Here is a 23,535-nt window from a genome sequence, read left to right on the forward strand (position 1 = left end):
GGTTATCAAGAGACTCCTAAGACTGACTGGTTAACTGACTTCATGGAATCAAACATGGTTTCAGAGGGCTGGAGGATTTTGCCTCTCCCAGTGCCTTGATCCCTGTGGTAGCACTGTGGTGGCCATCGAGTAAGCCAGACTCCTGATGGAATATACACAGACTTTTGGTGTGTCTTTGGGCGAATGTGAGCACAGCATGAAAACTGACTCCAGTTTACTGACTGTGTTTCCAGAAGCCTATAAGCCTTTACAAAAGTTGCTACAGGGGGTTTTCTTCATGAAGAGAGGCTTATTTTTAAGCCATTAAGACCCATTGAGCAAAGAACTCTTGGTTCCTTTGTAGGATCAAAGGAAGTTGTCAGACTGTGTGATAAACAGTGAACAAAATTTTTCAATGGCAATCATTGGGCATATAATTTCGAAGGCAACCGAAGGTGTGCGTACATATTCTTTTTGCTTTTGTCGAATGAAATTAAAAGGGATTATGACTGGCAACAAGTAACTACTGCGGTAATAATGGTATACTGATGGATGTAGGCATATCCCATGTCAACCTTCACATTCACATACTAATGAGACGCAAATGTGAGAATGAACATTCACATATACTAAATACGATAATACCACATCCATGCGCAGACACATACGCACAGCGTACAAAGAACGAATCTATATAGAAAATTTACCTTACCTGACCCCATGGTTAGGTCTAAGCCAACCCTAGCCAGGACTATATATGTCCAGGTAAATTGGGCATATACAGGGCATGGCCATGTCCAGGCTAACCTAACACGTCATGGACATACACACATTTAGGGATAACTTAAGGTGAGCATCGTCACCTTTTGGTTAACATAACATGTCCTTGGACATTACAACGTCGGATAACCTAATAGAACCCAATTATTTTTTCTTTTTTCTTTTCGGTGATTATAGCGATCACTGAGGCAATTATAGACACCTGCCTTTCAAACTTTCGCGACAAGTAATTTCATCATCGACCCCTAATGAAATACACGAGGACAACCTTTGGATACTCTTTTTTCTTCCTCTCGCGCCAGCTCAAACTTTTGCTTTCTCTAATACGTGAGAGTGAATGCCTTTGATCGTAAGTGACCAAAGAACAATTGATTTCTACAGTTCTCGTAATGAGTGTGACACATTCCCTACTACACTCGGAGACGAGGTCAAATCATGGTTTCGAGGTCACCATTGATACGTCTTGCTGTATGTGTCATATCCGGGGACAAGGGTAAATGCAATTACAAGGGTCAGGAAGGCCAGATGACCTGTCACTTAAAGACTTTTGCGAGAAACAGGGCAATGAGATTGCCCTTCGTTTCTGTCACTTAAGACTTTGGCGAGAAACAGGTCATGATATTGTCCTTCGTTTTCTTTTAAACAGTTCAGTTTATCTTTACCATAAGAGGAGGAGGAAATGCCTTGGGTATCGCAAGTGGTAAAGAGTCACCAACATTAAAGATATAAGAAAATGATGGGAAATGTTTTGCTAACTTAACACACACTCAGGTAGCCTCACGCCAGTGGTTGGGAGAGAGTTGTTGAATTTGCTGATGTAAGGGTTGGAAAGGGGTATTGCATCTGAGAAGGATTACAGAAATGGCTGACAGATCCTTAAGAGAGATTAAGACGCTTCCCGGAGTAAGGATAAATCTAATACGACTTTCTCTTCTCCACTTTAAACACGTGCGCGCCTCCCACAAAGTACTGACCACACGGAAACCCTCATACACAGTCATTAGAACTGGACACACTTGGTGCTGTTAGGGGTCGGAACATCACATGTCGTAATTACTTAATGTTAAGGATCTTACTTTTGTTCATAGACATTATCTGATAAAGTTATCCCCTTCATATGGTGTCTTCCCAACACAGTAAAAGTTTGAGGTCTCTAAGTCATCAGCATTTGAGTCTGACGACCTTATTTTTGGATATCGTCAGCATTTCAATATATTTCTTTTTATCTGTGCCTCTTGATGGCCCTTGATGCTAAGGGTCTCACGTGTATTACATATAATACTAATGTTTACTTTTCTGTCATTGGCAGCTGCTCCTGCTGGTGTTCAACACAAGACAGTGGTATGTGCCTCCAAACCCACCTGACTGACAAGCTGGCATAAGGACGAAATACAGGAATTGCAGAAGTGTGAAGATCCTTACAAGAAAAGAAGAAGAAAAAATACAATCACTGTAAAACTAAATGCAAAAGAAAGAAAATGACAAAATTGATAAAAGAAGAAATAAAATGTTTGCATATTTAGAAACGGGAGAATGACAATAACGACATGATTAGCGTACAGCCAAAATAACGACAGAGGCAGAAGGAACAGCTGTAATAATCAACAGTCAAGTGACACTCAAGTCACACACTCACAAAAGACCAAAGCTCAGCCATCTAGAAGAAACTGTTTTACTACGAGTGGTCAAATAAGTCACTGATATTATGCTCTCAAATGTCACATTTCTCTTGGACTAACACCGTAGCCGTGAAGTTTTAAAACAATTAACAGTTCGTGATATAACACTCGGCTGCTGCTGTCATGTTTTCCATGAGTTGTGTGGAAGTACGTATGTAAATAGATTTTGAGAAAATGTCTTCATTTGAGTTACTTTGATGGTGGATGTGTTGCTCATTAATTCATAAACAACTATGTGTTTTGCTTTTATGAAAAATATCAATATACATTGATAACTTGAAAGATCGAAAGGAGGCATAAGTAAAAGACTATCAGTGTAAGAAAGCGATGCAAACAGAAGGACACTACTGAGTTGTTATTCGTTAGAACGGAACATCATTTAAGTTTGGTAGGTCGTAAACCACGGGAACTGTCATGGTAAACCGGTCATACTGCGATGTAGTAAGGTGTGGTGTTGAACTGTGTTGGGTGATTAGGACTGAAAGTACCTGATTGTTCTTTCAAAGGAATGCGAACACGAAACCAGAAGTCACGGCATTCTTCATCACCCACGGATTGTGAGCAGTTCATTCTGCTAACTCTGGGTGACTTGGGATAAGTTAGCTTGAGAATAGAGCACCAGACTGAGTTCTTATGCATATCCCAGACTCATCACTTGCTGGGGGGATCATTCCCTCTAACTTGACAATCACTTCCTGAATATGTAAGATTGCCACTGGGTGTGATCAACTGACGCCAGTAATGTTATTCTACTAGACTGTGACATGGAGCACGGACAGTTGATCTGTTCACCGAATAACACATCACTTTTAATGCATTCAAGCTTGAGCATGCATATGCATACAGACACAAGTGATAAACATATTAAGTCCTCCCAGAAAAGCTTTATTCAGCATAACAGATTTGTTAGGGACAAGAGAATTTACACGGGGGAGAAACGATATGAATGTTCACAGTGTCAAAAGACCTTTTTCCAGAAGGGTAGTCTAGTGAAGCACTTGAAAATTCATACAGGAGAGAAGCCATATGAATGTACTTATTGCCTCAAGACCTTCTCTGAGAGGAGTAAAATTGTGCAGCACATGAAAGTTCACACAGAAGAGAAGCCATATCATTGTTCACATTGCCAAAAGACTTTCTCCCGAAAGGGTAATTTACTACAGCACGAGAAAGTTCACACAAGAGAGAAGCCATATGAATGCGCTCTATGCCAAAAGACCTTCACCCAAAAGATTCATTTAGCGAATCATATGAACATTCATACAGGAGAGAAACCTTATGAATGTTCACAGTGCCTAAAAAGCTTCTCCCGGAAGAACAATTTAGATCAGCACTTGAAAGTTCATACAGAAAAGAAGCCATTTAAGTGTCTACATTGCCAAAAGACTTTCACTTTTAAGAGTAATCTCGTGAATCATATGCCACATCACACGGGAGAGAGGCCTTTTGAATGTTCCCAATGCCAAAAGACTTTCTCTCATAAGCGTTATTTAGTGGAGCACATGAGAGTTCATACAGGAGAGAAGCCGTATAATTGTGCACTCTGCCAAAAGACCTTCACACAAAGGAGTCATTTAATGAGGCACATGAGTGTTCACACAGGGGAGAAACCACATGAATGTTCACAATGCTTAAAGACCTTTTCTCAGAGGATTAATCTAGTACAGCACATGAAAGTCCATACAGGAGAAAAGCCTTATGAATGTTCACACTGCAAAAAAGGCCTTTGCGCATAAATGTGCTCTAGTGCGGCATTTGAAAAATCATGTAGAGTAGAAGCCGTTTGACTGTTCACAGTGCCAAACGACCGTCCCTAATAGCAGTGCTTTAATTAAGCACCTAACTAAGCAGGACAGAAGTCCTCTGAGTGTACATGTTACTATAAGGTCTCCACGAGGAGTGGAGCACACGGCTCTTCATACAGGAAACGTGCCCTGTGAATGATCATATTCCCCAACGATCTTTCATGAAGAAGTTCTTCGAAGTATTCATACAGAAGTCATATGATGCTCAGGGGCGACAAAGTGTCGTCTCCCATTCTCCGGAGATGCTCTCTAATGCTGCGCTTGAAGTTCATGCAGGTGTGGATGTTCGCTGGGCCGAGACACCGATCCCAAAGGGTCAATTTTTAGTGCAGTGTATATAGGAAGTTCACAAGGGATAAAAGACAGATGAATATTTCCATTTCTAAGATACGCCATCCTGTAGGCGTCGTTAAATCAGTGAAGTACTTGATCAGTTCATAATGGAGAAAAGCCACATGAATTTTAGCAGTTCTAAAACACGTCCTCAGGGAGGAGTCTTTTAGTGAGGTCTAGTGAGCTTGTACAGGAGAGAAGCCATATGAATAGGTATAATACCAAACGTGCTTTTCTCTAGTGATGTTCTTCAGTTAATCAAATGACTCTTCGTAAAGGATTAAAACCGTATCACACCTTCGCTGTTCCAGAAACCTTTCCCATATTCTGTTGGAGCACATATGACTGTCCATACCCAGGGAGGGGAAAACCTATATGAATATTCACAGTGCAAAGTCGTTCTTCGGGAAGGATAATATGGTGCCACACATGTGAATGTATACAGGAGAGAAGCCAATATTCTCGCTGGCAAAAGACCCACTTCAGCAGGATTTATTTAGTTCAGCTCGGGAAAGTTTATACTCGAGGAGAATCTATACGACTGTTAACAGTGAAGAGATGTCAAATGGAAGAACCCTGTAGTGCAGAGTATATGCGAAACGACCTCGCTGAAGAATATTTTAGTCAGACATATAAACAATGACGTACGTTATAGCGCATATGAATGTCTGTTGGTAAAAAGCTTCTATCTTAAGCGAATAGTCTCAATGCGCAATTGAGTATTGATAAAGACATTGATGAATGTCTCCAGTACCTAAAGACCTTCTGCCACATATGCTATTTATTGTTAAGTAGGATCGAAGTGTACCTCTATGCACCGTTCGACTAGGATTACTGGAAAGGGTGCACGATAAGTACGTACGAACATCCACGGTCTCGCTTGCAACATCTGTGAAGGGGCACTTAACAAACTCATCCTAGCTCTTTCTCAAAGCTGCAACTGGACTCCGCTTGACACTACTTGAAAGAGCGACAGGGAGAGCCACGCCACGGTCACCTCTTGCCACAAAGAGATCCCTCTTTTCCCCGAGTTGTATGTAGCTCAGAATCACCACGGAGTCTAGGTTATCCGGGTTCCGATAGACCGTCACGTCATCAGTCCAATCCCAGTTTACTGTGAACATTTCAGTAAATCTAATGTTTGCGTAAAGGCTACATAATTTAACACTTTTTTTTCCCCTGCACTTTCTCTACTGTCTGTCCATTTTCTGTATAGTGATATAGAACATGGTGCTTCACAATGGAAAGAATCCTTATGCGTTATCGTCAGGCGTTTATTGCAGCTCTTAAAACATCACATAACACACAGCGCCCACCATGGATAACATATCTACCGAGAGACTTATCAGACGAGCCACATATCTTGTTACGTTGGAAGTCAGACAGGATAAATATGTATATTTACTGTTAATTATATGGCATGTTGGCAGTTGTGTTGTTAATGGTAATGTTAAATTGATGATAAATGCTGACGAAGGTCACGAGTCGTTTAGACATGTAGTTACCTGCTCTGCAGTACATTAATTACCATTCATCCTTACGATTTTTACTTTGTAAAATTCTATTCCTTTATTTCAAGTTTATATTTTCGTATACCATTGGTGCAAATTTATGTATTTTGTGCCAGTTTTCTTGTTTATTAATAAACGTTCCAACTGCAGATCTGAGAGTTTTTCTCTTCCCCAAAATGTTTATCAAAATAAGTCAAATTCAGTACACAGGAATACGAGGTATGTAAACACAAACAGGCCACTGGGATCCCTCTGAGGCTATTTGTGTTAGTGGCAGATGTCTGTAAATTGTCTGTTCTTCAGATAACCACATGAGGTTATGATGATCAATAAAGGATTGGAGAATGTTTTCCACTCCTTGTTATGGAATTGGATCTGGGAAATGAGTCGTCTTCTGTGCTAAATGAAAAAAAAAGTTATCTAAAAGTCTTTGCTATAGCTTCCTTGGCTTATACCATTCCACTAGTTTCTAAAATCGAAGGGACCAATAGACCGAGTTCTATCATAAGACTCCTTAGGGTTTCTGTGGTATTTGCTTCCAACTGACGTTTTAATTTCGACGTCTAAGTCTATTGTGTTTTCTAGGCAACGTTACGTTACATACTCCTTATTGTTGGTTCTTCATCTCTCTGTTTATCTTCCACAATCAACACGTACTTCTTTTATTTCACTGTCCAACAATGTGTCTCTGAGTTTATGCCCTGGTGCATATGATCCTTCTCTTACTTTGAATGTTTTACTGAAACTTTTGCAAGCTGCATCCATACCGCTCTATAGACGACCTCAGCCCATACTCGTCTGTCAGGAGCAAGGCAAAAATCAAGTCTAAAAACCCAGTAATCTTCAAGGATGACTAGCATTACAACCAGTGTTTTAAAGTTTCCTCAAAAGAAGCCTGTTGGTGGTCACGTGCCCAAAACCTTTCCCTAACCTTCAGCATTAAAAGAAATTCTCATTTGTAGCTAAAACCAAGTCCAAATAAATGTTCACAAGAACGTAAGAAATGCAGGCACAGTTATAAACATTTGGCCCATTCAGTGCAAGTCTTATGCCCGCCCCACCATTGTTGCCGAAGTACATATATCTAAGCAAGTGTTTGACACGTGCCTGTGTGTTTACGCACGCGATGTTATTCTGTAGTTTATTGCACCGCTTGACGTCAGGTCAGCCACATCATAATCCGACCAATCGTCTTACATGTGATATACTCCATCAACTCTGAACCCAATCTTCTCACAAAATCCATTTTGAGCTCATAAACTCCATCTACCCATAACCCAATCTTCTCACAACTCTACCAAAATGTGTTTAGTGAAATGCTTCTGAATTCCCTGACCCTGAGGGATGGACGACTTGTGTCTCTCGATTTAGAAATTCTATTCACAAATGTTCCAGTGAGGCTGTAGAGGAGAATAGTAAGAATGCTCTCTCTCTCTCTCTCTCTCTCTCTCTCTCTCTCTCTCTCTCTCTCTCTCTCTCTCTCTCTCTCTCTCTCCACTTCCTGGGGGGGGGGGGGAGACAACCACAGCCGGCACGAAAAAAAAAAGGGGGGGAATGGAAGGAGAGTCATGCCTTCCTGAAGTAGAGGAAACGTGGAATGAATCTGACAGGAAGGAATGAAATGGAGCACCTATGGCTACTGTCTGTACCAGCCAACAACACTTCACTACACATCTTTATACTAATCTACACGACACCATACTATTCTGCACTACACCACACCGTACTATTGTATATATAAACACAATAAAATCACATGATATCAAACACCTTGTCTCCAAATGGTATAGTTTCGACATCTACATAACCTGAACGCTTATGATTGGGATGTGAACTCAGTATATCATACACGTTTCAAGTTAAGGGTCTGAACTATATATTTTCCCAGTATGCAATGTTAGGGATCCTATCTTTATGCATAGATAATCTCTTGGTTTTTTAGTGACACTATTATCATTTGTTACCCTCGTATATTTAAGGTTCTAAAGCTTTTTACAAATATGACGACCTCATCTTAGGATATCGTCTGCATGTCATGTTACATTCTTATCTCTCCCAGCTGGCCGTGTACTACATACAATACTAATGTTTACTTTTTCTGTCATTGACAGCTGCTCCTGCTGGTGTTCAACCCAAGACCGTGATATGTGCCTACCAGATCTCCTGACCGACGAGCTGATACAGGGACGAATTACAGCATTTGTAAGGGTGTGAAGAGCCTGGCAGCAAGAACATACCATGATTCTACCATCAACCATACTGAAACCCATACAGGATCAGTGAAACAGATTTGTGATGATTAGATATGCAGAAACAGCATTCGGAGTTTCAGGGAGCAGTAACAATAAACACGAGAGGAACAGCATTAATATTGACAGTAAATTGATTGAGATACGAGAGTGATGATTTCACGATAAGAAGAAAGTTGAAACTGTCAGAGGAAAAAGTTTAAGCAACGAGTGTGGAGAACCGAAGTGAATGTGGTTGATATACAGTGGTCATTACATTCAATAGAATTATTCTAACCTATGCAATATACCTATATAACTTGATACCTCAAACAATTAAACTGTTCACGATCAAAGCTTTTCCAACGCCGTGTTGATTAAGAAGTTATATCATCTCTTCAGTTACTTCTAATCGTCGATATTCCCATAATCACTTCATCAACTGAAACTTTTTCTTTTCTTTTTTTGCGTTCTGTGATGAATGTTTGTGTAACGTAATATGTCATATGATCGACATCAGATCATACATCAGTGGTGGGACAGCCGTGGCTAGCAAGATGTACTGAGATACATGTTACATCAAGTGGTTGACAACAAAGTTGGGCATCCGATCTTCAAAGGAAAGGACACGTAAGACCAGAAGTCACAACCTTCTCCACCACCCACAGGTTGTGAGGAGTTCTTCCCACACCAAGATAGCTTTGGGTGCATCGGATTAGGTTGACCAGAGAGTAGAGCACCACTTGCCAGTCTTGTGCACATTACATGCACATAGGCACCTGCTGTGGGTCATTCCCTCCAGCCCTGTGTGTGTGTGTGTGTGTGTGTTCAGTCCCTGAACATCGTGTAACGGGTGGTCACTGGTCTCATCGCTGGATTTCAGCAATGTTTTTTCGCAAGATGGTGTTATGGAGGTCACACAACTAAAAGTTCCATGCGGGACAAAACATTTGTAACGATTTCAAGGGTTAAGGAGCATTCACACACAGGTGACAGAAATTTTCAAGTGTAACTCTCTGCCAAAAAGACCTTTTCCCCACTGAATAGATGAGTACATCACACGAAAAATTCATACTAGAGAAGAGCCATATGAATGTTCCCTACGCCAAATAACGTTCTTACTGAGGAGCACCTGAGAGACCCCTATGAGTCGTCATCCTGGAGAGAATCCATATAATTGTTCGCACTGCCAAAAGACCTTCGATAAAAGTCCTTCTTTCGAGGATCACATGAAGATGCATACTGAGGAGGAACCATTTACGTTTTCGCAGTGCCAAAAGTCTTCCTCACAGAGTGATACTCAAGAGCAACATACGGAAGTTCATACTGATGAGAAACCATGTGATTGTTCACAATGCCAAAAGACCTTGACCAAGAAGGCTTCTTTCTTGAGTCACAAAAGTGTTCATACAGGAGACAAACCATTCGAATGTTCACAATGCCAAAAGTCTTTCTCACAGAAAGGTGCACTAGGGCAACATATGAAGATTCATACCGGAGAGAAACCACATAAATGTTTACTTTGCCCAAAGGCCTTCTACCATAGGGGTAATTTAATGACTCACACGAGGATTCATACCGGAGAGAAACCACATAAATGTCCCTTTTGTGAGAAGACCTTCTCTATGAAGTCTCACGTAGTGGAGCACATGAACGTTCATACAGGAAAGAGGCCATATCAGTGTTCGCATTGCCAAAAAACTTTCTCCAGGAGGTACAATTTATCGAGGCACTTGAGACTTAAAACAGCAGAGAAGGCATTTGAATGTACGATGTGCCAAAAGTCTTTCCGCAGAAAGTGGGATCTAGGAGAGCATATGAAAGTTCATACCGGAGAGAAGCCATACAAATGCGAACAGTGTCAGAAAACCTTCTCCCGGAAGAGTCATATAGTGTGCCACACGAGAATTCATACTGGAGAGAAACCATATAAATGTCCGCATTGTGATAAAGCGTTTTCTAGGAGATGTACTTTAGTGCTGCACATGAAAGTTCATACAGAAGACGAGTCATCTGATTTTTTAGAAAGCCAAAAGACCTTAAATAATTTACGGTTGCACCGGAAATTTCATAAAAGAGGAAAGCCCTTTGAATGTTCAGAGTGCCAAAGGACATTCTCTCGGAAGAACCGTTTACTGGACCACATTAGAACTCATACAGGAGAGAAGCCATATGAGTGCTTAGAGTGCCATAAGACCTTCTCTGTCAAGAGTTACTTAGTGCAGCACATGAAATACCATACTGGGAAGGCATATTATGAATGTTCCCACTGCCTAAAGACCTTTATTGAGAAGAGTAATTTAATAAAGCATATGAAAATACATACAGGAGAGAATGAGTTTGAATGTTCGCAGTGCCTAGAATTCTTTTCTCAGAGGAATGCTTTTTTACAGCATTTGAAAACTCATACGAAAGAGAAAACCGTTTAAGTGTACATATTGTGAAAAGACTTTTATATCTGAGGAATCTGTAATGCAGCACAATAGGGTTCATACAGGAGAGAGGCCGTATAAGTGCTCCGAGTGCAAAAAGACCTACACTCGTAGGTCTAGTTTAAGATGCCACATGAAGGTTCATAGAAAAGATATTCCATATGAATGTTCATAATGTTGTATTACCTTCTCGTGGAGAAGTTCGGTATTGGAGGAGAGCCATTGCTTTAATACCTTTCCTCAGAAAAGCACTATAATGACCCTTATAAATGCTCAGGTAGAAGATGAGCCAATGACCCACTCACCAGTACGAAAAGACCTTGGGGAGAGAGTTGGTGGGGTTGGTAGACAACTCGCAAATCAAACAATTCAACGATTCATGCAGAGGCATTGCATGGCTATTGATACACGAAAGAAGGCGTATGAGTGAATTTTCAGAGCCAAAAGACCTTCTTCCAGCCGGGTGCATGAACCATCATTTCAGCTATCTGTGCAACAGCCAAGTCACATGACTGTTTTCATTACCAAATCACCTCTTCAGGAGTAACGTGTAAGGGAGACACCAAAAAGAAAGTTTACAGATTCCAAAGAGCTTCATTCACAGCAGTATTTTGATAAGCCAAATTACTACTCACATAAGAGAAAAGCCATATGAATATTCACAATACGAAATAGCTCGTTCCCCAAGGCTGCTTTAATGTGTCGAAACACCTTTCATGGAAGGAAGAAGACAAGAATTGTCAGTTTTCCAAAACACCTTCTCACAGAAGAGTACTGTTAGTGAGGCGATCGACGAAGATATATATAAGAGAGAGAAACTGGGTTGATAGTCGAGGACGAAAATACCTTTTTCCTTGTAGGTGTTATTCAATGCAGTAAATCAAAGTTCCTACAGGATAGATCCTCTCCCAGAGGGCACAGTCAGTGAATCACATGAATCCAAACAGACGTTCACATGTGCCAAAGACGTCAGAGAAGGTCCTTGGCTACACGAATGTGTACATGGGAGGGATACTATAATTACCACTCCTACAGGAGGGTGAGTACAGATAACAAAAAGCCATATGGAAGTTTGTCAACCGACCTTTCCGAAATGCCTTTGACTGGAGTACGTTTACGCTTGTACAGGAGAGAGAGAGACCTTGCGAATTTTCATTTAACCCAGAAGAAAGAGTCTCTTTCACGGAAGAATGCAATTTAGTCTTGCTGTTCACAAAAGACGTTACCACAGCCACGGCAACAAACGACCTTCTTCCTCCCCCTTCCACGGAAGGTGGTTGATGCCTTGCACGAGTTATCGCTGAACAATTATAACAACAATGATGATAATGATAAAGATTGGATGGAGTTAGCCTTGATAAAAGGGTGTCTGTTGTACTATACTCGCATTTCAACACCATTCATCTGCCTTGCTTTTAAATGATGCTTTTATGTATATTGATCATATATTTTCCTTATATCATAATCATATATTTTCCATGGTATAAGTGTAAATCTTATGACTTTGATGCTGGTTCTTTTTATCAATAAATAGTCTAATTGAAAGCCGATTTTTCTTTTTTTTTTTACCCTACACACGTTCTTCAAAAATGATAAATGAAATTCTTTTCCTTCATAACTGGAACGTACGTTTTAAACCGCCTCGTGAAAATATGACACATAAAGAACATTTGGCTTGAGAGTACACTACGATATACTTTTTTTTTTCTGCCCATTCAAGACCGCTCCTTCATAATCTAAGACAAGCTGATGATGGCCCTTTCCAAATCACTAATACTGACCAAACTGGAATATTGCTTCTTGCAGTACCTCTCCCGAGGGAGAATAGTGGCAAGCCACAGAGTGTGTGAAGATCATTCTCCAACTAGCTTTTTTTTTTTTTTTAATAACACTGTAGGACCTGGACTCTTGAGAACGACCTTAAACACTGATGCAACAGAATCTGAAGTGATGACGGGCTGTGTAAAACTAAGTTACACACACTTGGGAAATCAATGAAAAACATGATACCAACTTACACGTGAAAATGATGGCTAAACAGCAACACTGGCATGGAAGACTTCAAATCATCACCAATGACAGTAATAGCTGCAATAAATCAAATACGTGAAACATATACTTTTTTGAAACATTTCGGGTCCCAGAGAGTTTAACACAACCAGGAACGAAAGGAAACGCGATAGACTTTACGCTAAAGTGATGTACTTAAAGGCCCCTGGATTGATATCTAAGTGGACGAGACTAGCCAGGATAGGAGGGTCACGTAGGGCCTGCGGCCGTTGGCTTTCTGGTTTCCGGCTGACTAACGAGAAGACGACGAGTAAGGTTAACCACAGGGGCAAGTCGTGACGTCAAAGCAACACTCACCCCCCTCCTCCGAAATCGATGTAAGGTAGGCTCAACCTGCCAAGAGACTGTCAGGGCCGCGTCCAATTCACCTTCTTTAAGTGTCTCATCCTTCCATAAGTGAGGGAGTTTAGGTGTAACGAGTCTATAAGAGTTATTCTACACCTCTCGACCTGCAGCGTGTTTTGGAAGAACTTTTGCCGGCAGGTTCAAGAATAATTTTTTGAGGTGGGGAGGGCCTGGATGTTCGTGGGTTTTGTAATTGCATTTTCCTTTTATCATCATGACAATATTGTACACTCATCCGTGCCCGTCGTGCCAACAAGGAATACATAATAGTCCATTTAAGGAGACAAGCCATATGTTTGTTTACAGTGTCAAGTGAGCTTCACTCACAGGGGAAGGCTAGGAAGGTGCACGATCGTTCATACGAGAGAGAAGCCATGTGAATGTCCAGAATGCCAATGGGCATTCTCTCATAGCATTTATTTAGTGGCTCACGGCACAGCTCATATAGGAAAGAAGCCACACGAACGCTTTCCCAGTGTCAAAATACTTCTTTAGTTCTGGGAGAAGCACTTAGTACATCACCAAAGAAATCATGCAGAAAAGATGGGCATTATGACCCAAATCCTTCTCCAAAGGGGGAGTAATTCTGTGCAGCGTTTAATGTCTAGACAGAAGAGAAGTCATATGAACGCACATCGCCAAAAAGACTTACTCATTATCGTGCGGTACATGAAATAAATAACGTACTGGAGAGAAACCATATGAATAATCACATTGCCTAAGGACCTTCTTCCAGCATGGTACTCTAACAAACAAATCGACTGGCTGGGTAAGAAGCAGATTTTTTTTTTTTTTTAAATTTTTTTTTGCAAGAAAGACGCCAAATGAATGTTTGTAGTCTGTAAAGACCTCCATTCACATAATGATTCTAGTGAAACAGGAGGTGACTCTTCATACAAGAGAGAAGCCGTGTGAATGTCCACTACACGAAAATAGCTACATTCTCAAGGGTGTTCCAGTGTAACATAAGACTTCTCCTGCCTGTGGGAAGATACATGAATTTTGAGCGACCCAAAAGACCTTTTCTCACAAGGGTGCGTGGGCAGAGCGACCTGGGAGAAAGACAAGGAGAAAAGCCACAAGAGATATTCCTCGTACGAAACTGCCTCTTGCTCAGGTGTCACACAGAGTAGTAAATTAAACTGCATGAGGGAAAGGAGGCAAAGTGAATTGTTCATTATCCAAAGACCTTCACCCAAAAGGCAATTTCAGCACAGCACGTGTCATGTAGTAGAGGATCCACACTGTTGTTCGCAGAACAGCCCCTCAAATCACATCTCCCTCTCACCTTTTCTACCTTCTCTCCTGCTCCTTCCTTCGACTTTTTCCAAACACTTCCTCCCTGTTTTCTTTCCCTCTCTTCCACCCACTTTTCCCTTCCATCCAACCCTTTTACGTAAGACTCGTATCTTAACCTCTCTCTCTCCCCTCCTCTCCCACCCTCTCTCCTCCCCTCCTCTCCCACCCTCTCTCCTTCCCCTCCTCTCCCACCCTCTCCTCCTCTCCCATCCTCTCTCCCTCCCTCGTCAATATCTCAGCAAAATAGGTTAGTTTCTCATCACAGTTTCCTGCTGGGATGAACAATTAGAAATTCCTGTCACATCTGAGGGAGAGGTGGACCCCCGGCCGATAGATTTCTCTGCCAGCTGTATCAACTGGTCCTTCACGAGTTATTTGTTAACGAGTCTTGTTAACGATCGCCTGTCAATTTGACCGTAATTATGGCCGCTGGGCCAAGACCTGTGTTACCTGGGTTGTTTTGATGGTTCTGGTACTACACCAGCCTTCGATCCCCCACCACCACCATCACCACCCTCCTCCTCTCTCTCTCTCTCTCTCTCTCTCTCTCTCTCTCTCTCTCTCTCTCTCTCTCTCTCTCAGACGCTGGCGATGCGCTGGAGGTAAATCTTTCTGACAGTTGGACTAATTAAGGTTACTGACGCACCAAGAGCTGGCGCTGCAGTCGAGACCGAAAAAAAAACAAAACAAAAGAGGCTAATTCTTGATATTCATGGGACGGCTCTCATGAGAGAGAGAGAGAGAGAGAGAGAGAGAGAGAGAGAGAGAGAGAGAGAGAGAGAGAGAGGTGGGGGAGGAGCAGTCAGTCATTGGGTTATCCTAGCCACGGGAAGAATTTGGCAAAGACTACAGATGTGAGAGAGAGAGAGAGAGAGAGAGAGAGAGAGAGAGAGAGAGAGAGAGAGAGAGAGAGAGAGAGAGAGAGAGAGAGGAGGGAGGGAGACGCGAGATATGAGCTGGGGTTTGTGGCAGTAGAGGTAATACGGCGAGATAGGGCGGCGTGGAATATAAGGACATGGCATATTGCGTTGGCCTGGGGCTGGACAGTGGTTTGTCCTTTATACGTCGAGGGGGAGAATTGCACTGTGGGTGGAGGAAGAGGAGAGCAGCACCATAGGTGTGTGGTAAGTGAGGGTGGCGCAAAAATGCTCGGGAGGCAATGTGGTGTATGGTGTGGTATATGAAAGAGGAGGAACCTTCATGTGCTCTATAGGGTGTCGGGACTGGTTTATATGGGTGATGATGGTAGGGACAGTGGTCAGGGAGGAAGGTGTGTTGTACCATGTGTGTGTGTGTGTGTGTGTGTGTGTGTGTGTGTGTGTGTGTGTGTGTGTGTGTGTGTGTGTGTGTTTTCAGGGAACGAGAGGGAGTGTGTGGGTGTATAAGTGTTTAAGGGAGGGAGAGTGGGAATGTTTTGAGATTGGCATGTGTGTGGTGAGCACTAACTTGTATGCGAGATTAGCATGTTTGGTGGACACTCACATGTGTGGGGTGTGAGTAAGGGGAGAGGGACTGCAGAGTGTTTGCCAGTGTGTTGTGGGTGTATAAAAGTTAGGGGGCACATGGGAAGGTGTTAGATTAGGGAAGACCTGGTCTCTAAGTGCACATGGGAAGGTGTTAGATTAGGGAAGACCTGGTTTCTAAGTGCACCTGGGAAGGTGTAAGATGAGGGAAGACCTGGTCTTTAAGTGCACTTCACTTGGGAGCGTGTAAGATGAGGGAAGGCTAGCCCCCTGGGTGTGGTGGAGGCAGTAAGGATGCTGACTCATATTTCGGAATGGTCTTGGTCATCGGATCTTGCTGACAAAAGGGAAAGTGAGAGCGTAAGAGCGTGGGTGAGAGTGTGGTACGGTGGATGAGAGAATGGCAGCATGGGTGAGTGTGTGGTACGGTGGATGAGAGAATGGTAGCATGGGTTGAGAGAATGGTAGCATGGGTGAGTGTGTGGTACGGTGGATGAGAGAATGGCAGCATGGGTGAGTGTATGGTACGGTGGATGAGAGAATGGCAGCATGGGTGAGTGTGTGGTACGGTGGATGAGAGAATGGCAGCATGGGTGAGTGTGTGGTACGGTGGATGAGAGAATGGCAGCATGGGTGAGTGTATGGTACGGTGGATGAGAGAATGGCAGCTTGGGTGAGTGTGTGGTAGCGTGAGAAGGAGAGGCACCTGGACCAGACGTGGGGTTGGAAGTGCCTCAGCAACGGGTCGTATTGAGGTAGATATATGGTGGTCTGGCCTCGGATGGCCAGTGGCCACGTTCCCTCACCTGCTAATAACACGGAGGCCAAAGGCAGAGAAGTTAGCCAAGGCAGAGAGAACGGACCAGGAGAGTTGCAAAAATGCCTTGTTCTATAATAACTTCTCATTTCAACTCTACAAAAAAAAAAGTCTTGTCCAGAATTTTGCTGCCAGACTCTGCGCTCTATGCATCCCCTGCCACAACTTCATGCAATATTTGTGTACTAATTCTGCTCTGTTTACATTTAATCCTATCCTGGAGTTTTTTTCCACCTCTCCCCCTGTCCTTTCTTCTCTCTCTGCCCTCATTCTTGTTTATTCTGTTTCCTGCGCCCAACAGGATTTTGGCTGAGATTGGCCCTTTTACCCGAGTGTTTGTTTTGACGTTAGTTGTATTTATGGGCGATGGCATCACGGAGAGAGAGAGAGAGAGAGAGAGAAGGAGTAAGGAAGGATGATGAGGTGATGGAGAGAGAGAGAGGCAGATCGCTGAAGATAAAGTGTCAAAGAGGGTCATAAAAAAAAAAAGTGGGAAGGAGATATGAAGTATAGGAGGAGGAGGAGTAGAGAGATGGAAAGGCAAGAGTGAGGAGGGACAGAGAAAACAGAGGAAGGGTTCAAGAAAAACACCGGTGGGAGGTGGCACGACGGTGGGAGCCTCACTAGAGTAACGCCTGGGGGGTGGTGGACTCAGCCCTCCTCACATGCTTGCTGGGCAGCGGGCTCAGCCCTCCTCACATGCCAGACAGGCGGCGGGCTCAGCCCTCCTCACATGCTAGACAGGTGGCGGGCTCAGCCCTCCTCACATGCCAGACAGGTGGCGGGCTCAGCCCTCCTCACATGCTAGACAGGCGGCGGGCTCAGCCCTCCTCACATGCCAGACAGGGAAGCGGGCTCAGCTCTCCTCACATGCTAGACAGGCAGCGGGCTCAGCCCTCCTCACATGCTAGACAGGCAGCGGGCTCAGCCCTCCTCACATGCCAGACAGGCAGCGGGCTCAGCCCTCCTCACATGCTAGACAGGTGGCGGGCTCAGCCCTCCTCACATGCCAGACAGGCAGCGGGCTCAGCCCTCCTTACATGCTAGACAGGCAGCGGGCTCAGCCCTCCTTACATGCCAGACAGGTAGCGGGCTCAGCCCTCCTCACATGCCAGACAGGCAGCGGGCTCAGCCCTCCTCACATGCCAGACCAGCCTGTATCCCAACATGTCCAACATCAGGACCGAATCTGCCTTAGTGTCCACGGGGATGTAAACATTAGCGTGTTACACGTATAGCAACGTCTTTAGCTCCTCTTTATCAGTCCCTGCAGGGTGACTCAGGCATTACCATGATATACCACATCCTCACCTCCCCTTCCTCACCATACCATGTTCCCTCACTCCTCTCCCAGTCTATCTGTACTTGATGATGACTCTCCTCACGCCAAAACTCACATTGGCTTTGTGTCAAAGGAAAGAAAAAAAAAAATCTATCTCACCAAAACTGTCATGATTCCAACTGTCGTTCATGGAAGATAACAGGCGCTGAAATGTGAAGGAAAAAGTTAAACTGTTGCCACGGCTGCTTCAGAGTTGGTGTGTGTGTGTGTGTGTGTGTGTGTGTGTGTAATAGACCTGGGGGTGCTGAGTTTGAGCGAGTGTGTCGTGTGGACATGGTGATGATGGGGGTGTGTGAGTGTGTGGGGTATATGGCTGTGCTGTGTATATGTGTGTGTGTATGTAATATGGTCATGGGTATAGTGTTGGGTATAATGTAACTGCGTATTTACGATTACCAAACTGTACTGAACTGTAGTTTATCCTGTGTTCAAGACTATATTCCTTGTTGGACTGTTTCTCCCGTCTGGACAACAGGATCTTAATGCAAAATTGTGATGAACCTCATTCAACGCTTCTCTTGAGACAAACACACGATAGAAAGGGCAAGAGAAACATCATTCAAAATGACCAAGAATATAAATATTACTCGTATAACTTTTCTCTTTACAGAGCCTGCAGTGGTAAAGGGCCTCTCACGCTAGTACCACAATGACCGGGTCTTCTAAACACCGCTAACGTTATGGAGCCACAACAAGCGTTGAGTGATCCACGGAATGAAAACATTGCGTAACCCTCTCTCTCAGGGCAATGACGCAAACTACCCTCGCAAAGGTTCACGCGACCCGTCGGTCCACATGCTGCCCGCTCACAGACCCCCCCTAGGGTTCAGTTAATGGCTACGCCCACTCACAGACCCCCCCCCCTAGGGTTCAGCTAATGGCCACGCCCACTCACAGACCCCCCCTAGGGTTCAGCTAATGGCCACGCCCACTCACAGACCCCCTAGGGTTCAGCTAATGGCCACGCCCACTCACAGACGCCCCCTTAGGGTTCAGCTAATGGCCACGCCCACTCACAGACCCCCCCTAGGGTTCAGCTAATGGCCACGCCCACTCACAGACCCCCCCCTAGGATTCAGCTAATGGCCACGCCTACGATCAATGTTGTTCCTTTAATAATTCACATTTCATTTGGTGTATATATGCATATTTAGAGCATCAATTGTACGCTGGTTTAAGTACCTTCCTGATTAAATTATCCCGGGCTAGCTACCAAACATGACCCCAAGCCGCTGTGCTGGTTCACTCTCCCTCTTCTACAGGTGTTACATTGGTTTTTGCGCCCGAGAGCTGACTGCCTGTGTGCCCCCCCCCCCCCCCCAACACTAGCTCGACCACGCAAAACTCGGCAAGCTGCTGCGTCACGTGATTATTGTGTGGCTATCGGCATCTCAAGGGTGGGCCATTTTGATACCTGCTTCTTTCCCTACACGTTGAAACTTTGGAACTCTATCTTTTCATGCTTTTCCCAGTAACTATAACCTGGCACATATCAAAAGACCGGTCTTTCACTTCCTCCAAAATACGTAAATACTTTCCCTCGTCTTTTCTTTTCCCGCTTCATAATTCTCTCTATAGTTCAATTAAAGCCCGGCCCTGATGTTGACTTTTGCCCGTGAATGAAACCTTCAATAAGAACAAAAAAAAAAGAAAAAAAAACGTAAAGTTTTGCGTAACATATTTCGCGCTGTTGGTAATCATTGTTTCACATACTTGCAATAATTTCCTCATCTCAAAAAAACAACAAAAAAAATAATAACTTCCTCATTCATGAGCAGAAGATGCAATACAAAAGTCTTTATGTCCCCAATGTCTGTCTGTCTGTCTATCTGTTACTCCCCTATCCGTCTGTCTGTCTGTTACTCCCCTTCCGTCTGTCTGTCTGTCTGTCTGTTACTCCTCCGTCCGTCCGTCTGTCTGTCTGTCTTTACGCGTCCAACAACACACGACAGTACAACTCGCACTTACCCTAACGATGCCTCGTCGTTGCTCCAAGTTGTGGTTGATGATGAGGTGAGGAAGACCTCCTTTCCCCCCTCCCTCGGACGACTTGACGAACGTGTGACGATGAAGTGAAGGTGACGATGAAGGGAAGGTGACGATGAAGGGAAGGTGAAGATGAAGGGGAGAAGGGGAGGTGTTCCCTCCAGTCTCACCCAACTCCACCACATCAGTACATAATTTCTAGTACTTTCTTTTCTTTTACCAGTACCTAGGAGCCGAGCTCCCAATATGCACTACAAGCAACACTTTCGTCATTAAACAGTACAAGAGTCGCATACCGTCCATCACTGTTACTATCAGAACGCCTCAGACAGTACAGGAGGCACATACAGTCCATCACCGTTACTATCAGAACACTTCAGACAGTGCAGGAGGCACATACAGTCCATCACTGTCACCATCAGAACGCTTCAGACAGTACAGGAGGCACATACAGTCCATCACTGTCACCATCAGAACGCTTCAGACAGTACAGGAGGCACATACAGTCCATCACTGTTACTATCAGAACGCCTCAGACAGTACAGGAGGCACATACAGTCCATCACTGTTACTATCAGAACGCCTCAGACAGTACAGGAGGCACATACAGTCCATCACTGTTACTATCAGAACGCCTCAGACAGTACAGGAGGCACATACAGTCCATCACTGTCACTGTCAGAACACTTCAGACAGTGCAGGAGGCACATACAGTCCATCACCGTCACTATCAGAACGCTTCAGACAGTACAGGAGGCACATACAGTCCATCACTGTCACCATAAGAGCGCCTCAGACAGTACAGGAGGCACGAACATTTCATCACTGCACTGTTAGAACGCCTTTCGAATAACACGCCATTCAGTTGGGTGAGGTTTGGCACCGACTTTTCCGTCCAGTAATGCGCCATGTGCCCTGGACCTGCACCTTCGCCTTAGTGGCCTCCACACACTCGTCCCTCGTTGCCCCCTCCATTTGCACACAGTTATCACGCTTTTTCCATATATACAAACACTTCAAACACTTGCCACTCTTCACACCACACTGTCTGCGCGAAGAAGAACAGTTCACAGTGGTAAATAGTCAGTAGAATGAGTAATCCACGGAAGGGAGTTTGGAATAACATTGCAACACCAATTCACGCGGGAGGCGGGGGCGGTACTGGCTTACTTGGTGTGAGTTGTGGCTGGCGAACGTATGTCACGTGGTTAGTAGCAACCGAGAACCGTACGTATAAAGATAGGAAAGTGACTCTTCCAAACAATGCAAAGTGATGGGGAGGGAGGGAGGGTATACAGACGCCATCTGTTGAGTATTTAGAGAAGTTTTACTACCTCGATAGATGCCAGGTACTTCAAGATATACTACAGATACCTCCAGATATTGGACTCTCTACCCAGCACCATATTCATAAGTCGTTTATAGAACTGTTGTTATGTTCTTTCCTTGCAGTGACAGAATTATTCATCAGTGTTCTACTGAGATGGCAAGTGTTATTTTGTTCACCTACATATTTCCTTTGATTCTGATGTTCAATATTTTGCAAATGGGAAATAAAAGCAATTGGTCGTTATGACTGAATTATGTTTATATAATCAGTTATTCCTTTTCTTCCCTTTCATACACTTTCATACAAGAGTATACATCATACATACGTATATAATTCTTTTTTTGCCTTCTTGATCATTTAGATGATCATTTATATACATGAGGAAGAATTACATTTTATTGGTATACAGTCCCTCATACATTTAGACTGTACAACACAATACACAAATGTATTCTGTAAGAATACTGCCGTGTCAGCGTACACAGAACAAAAGAAGGACACATTTTCAGCAGCAATAGAGACACATTGAACGAGTACTTCTACATAAGGCAACAGGCAGGAAGTGGAGTTTGACGTCGAACGGGTGAGATTTGCGAATTACCGCAGTTGTCACAAAGACCACAAGCACATTGTGAGCAAGTTGGTTGAGAGACTCTATGAACCAGAAGGTTTTTCTCCCAAAACTAATCGCCTTTGCATCCTGGGTTGGTCTTTCCATTTTAATCCGTCAAGATAATGATGGGACCCAAAAGGTAGACAGGGATAATAACAAGTTTGCTTCGGGATTTCGTTACGTTCTTCATTTATAACATCATTTATGAAATGGTCTGAAAGCTACGGTTTCATAGGAAGCTCCAGGGTTGATAGAATACTTCATTACGCGTCGTGGTATGACTTTGTCTCCCGGTTAAAAGATAATGAAGTAAAGTTCGTGACGTATTTCGTCAGCTGGGACCAAACAGCACGAACCTGAATCCTAAATGCTCGAACACTCAGTAGAACAATGAGACTCGAAGATTCAACTGAACCGTTCAGTGAAGACTCACCTGAGTCTTTATTATTCCAAGACTCAGTGGGTCCTTTGGTTCTAAGATGAAACAAAGTCTTGAGGTTCGAAGACTCTGGTAATTCCTTTGGGTCGAAGACTCTGCTGAGTCACTAGGGTCGAGGACGAAATAATGTCTTGCGGTTCGAAAACTCGAATGAGTTCAGCGGTGCGAAAACTTCAATGTGTCGAACGGTTCGAAAACTTAGCTATTTCCTGCGGTTCGAAGTCTTATCTTTTTTTTTTTTTTTTGGAATGTTTCGTTCATGACAAATTTATCAAGTACGTGAATTACATTGATATACATCTATCTACATGTAGACACAGCACAAAAGAACGATCTCTGCACTTCCAATATTATATAATATGACATAAGGGCGAAATAATCTGAGAGTATACAAACCACTTAAACAAGTGATCGCCCTGGAACCTGTCGTTCACTGATGGAAGGATCGCTTTTGTGCCGAATGAACACGTACTCTTTAACACAATTACGCACATACGTCCCACAGTTTATACATAGACGCACACGAGTATACATAATAGATTCGAGCCATGACAAAACATAATGTATGAATGACAAAAGAAAGACGTATGTTGAAAGGAAGCCATTGGAAATGGTGGCATCACAGAGAGACACAGTGTGTAACGTTTCAATTTATTGCGGTGGTATAGACTTCCTCTACTCCCACCATTACCATTTTAATGACTGGATCTGGTGTCAGCATAGGCCTTCTACCAGCATCTGGATCATAGTATACTGGCCACAACCGGGAATTGTAACGTAAAAAGTGTGGTAGAGTTAGAGACCTTGAGTATGGGACTGACGACAACAGATGGTGCCTACGTCTGCTTAACTCACATACACACACACACACACACACACACATACGCGCACACACACACACACACATACAGTGATCATTCGTTGAACATTAAAGATAATGAATAGTTACACCGTTGATTGAGTTACAGTAGTGAAATAGTCGACACACCTGACAGTTAAGAGAAAACAAAGCTGTTTACTTGCATAGTCATGGACTTGTTCATGGTCTGTGTATGACGTTCGCATCTGGGGGCATAGAACTGGT

At 43.5% G+C, this 23,535-nt stretch overlaps 2 protein-coding genes across 6 annotated transcripts in view; both read left to right on the top strand.

The window, feature by feature from the left end:
- Positions 1 to 7,549, top strand: part of LOC139757190 (uncharacterized) — a 34,010-nt gene extending 26,461 nt beyond the window's left edge. Inside the window, exon 2 of the mRNA XM_071677340.1 lies at positions 2,069 to 7,549. Coding sequence (XP_071533441.1) covers positions 3,203 to 4,174 — 972 coding nt within the window. The 5' untranslated portion in view covers positions 2,069 to 3,202 and the 3' untranslated portion in view covers positions 4,175 to 7,549. The remainder of the gene's footprint in view (positions 1 to 2,068) is intronic.
- Positions 1 to 23,535, top strand: part of LOC139757189 (uncharacterized) — a 145,513-nt gene that overhangs the window by 91,891 nt on the left and 30,087 nt on the right. The window contains exon 3 of one of the 5 annotated variants that reach the window (XM_071677325.1): positions 8,199 to 12,292. The exons of the other annotated variants lie outside the window; for them this stretch is intronic. Within the exon in view, the coding sequence (XP_071533426.1) occupies positions 9,461 to 10,744 (1,284 nt within the window). The 5' untranslated portion in view covers positions 8,199 to 9,460 and the 3' untranslated portion in view covers positions 10,745 to 12,292. Of the gene's footprint in view, positions 1 to 8,198; positions 12,293 to 23,535 lie in introns of those variants that run through there. 5 annotated transcript variants of the gene reach the window in all.

Source organism: Panulirus ornatus, chromosome 25, assembly GCF_036320965.1.
Source record: "Panulirus ornatus isolate Po-2019 chromosome 25, ASM3632096v1, whole genome shotgun sequence".
NCBI classification, from domain to species: Eukaryota; Metazoa; Arthropoda; class Malacostraca; order Decapoda; family Palinuridae; genus Panulirus; species Panulirus ornatus.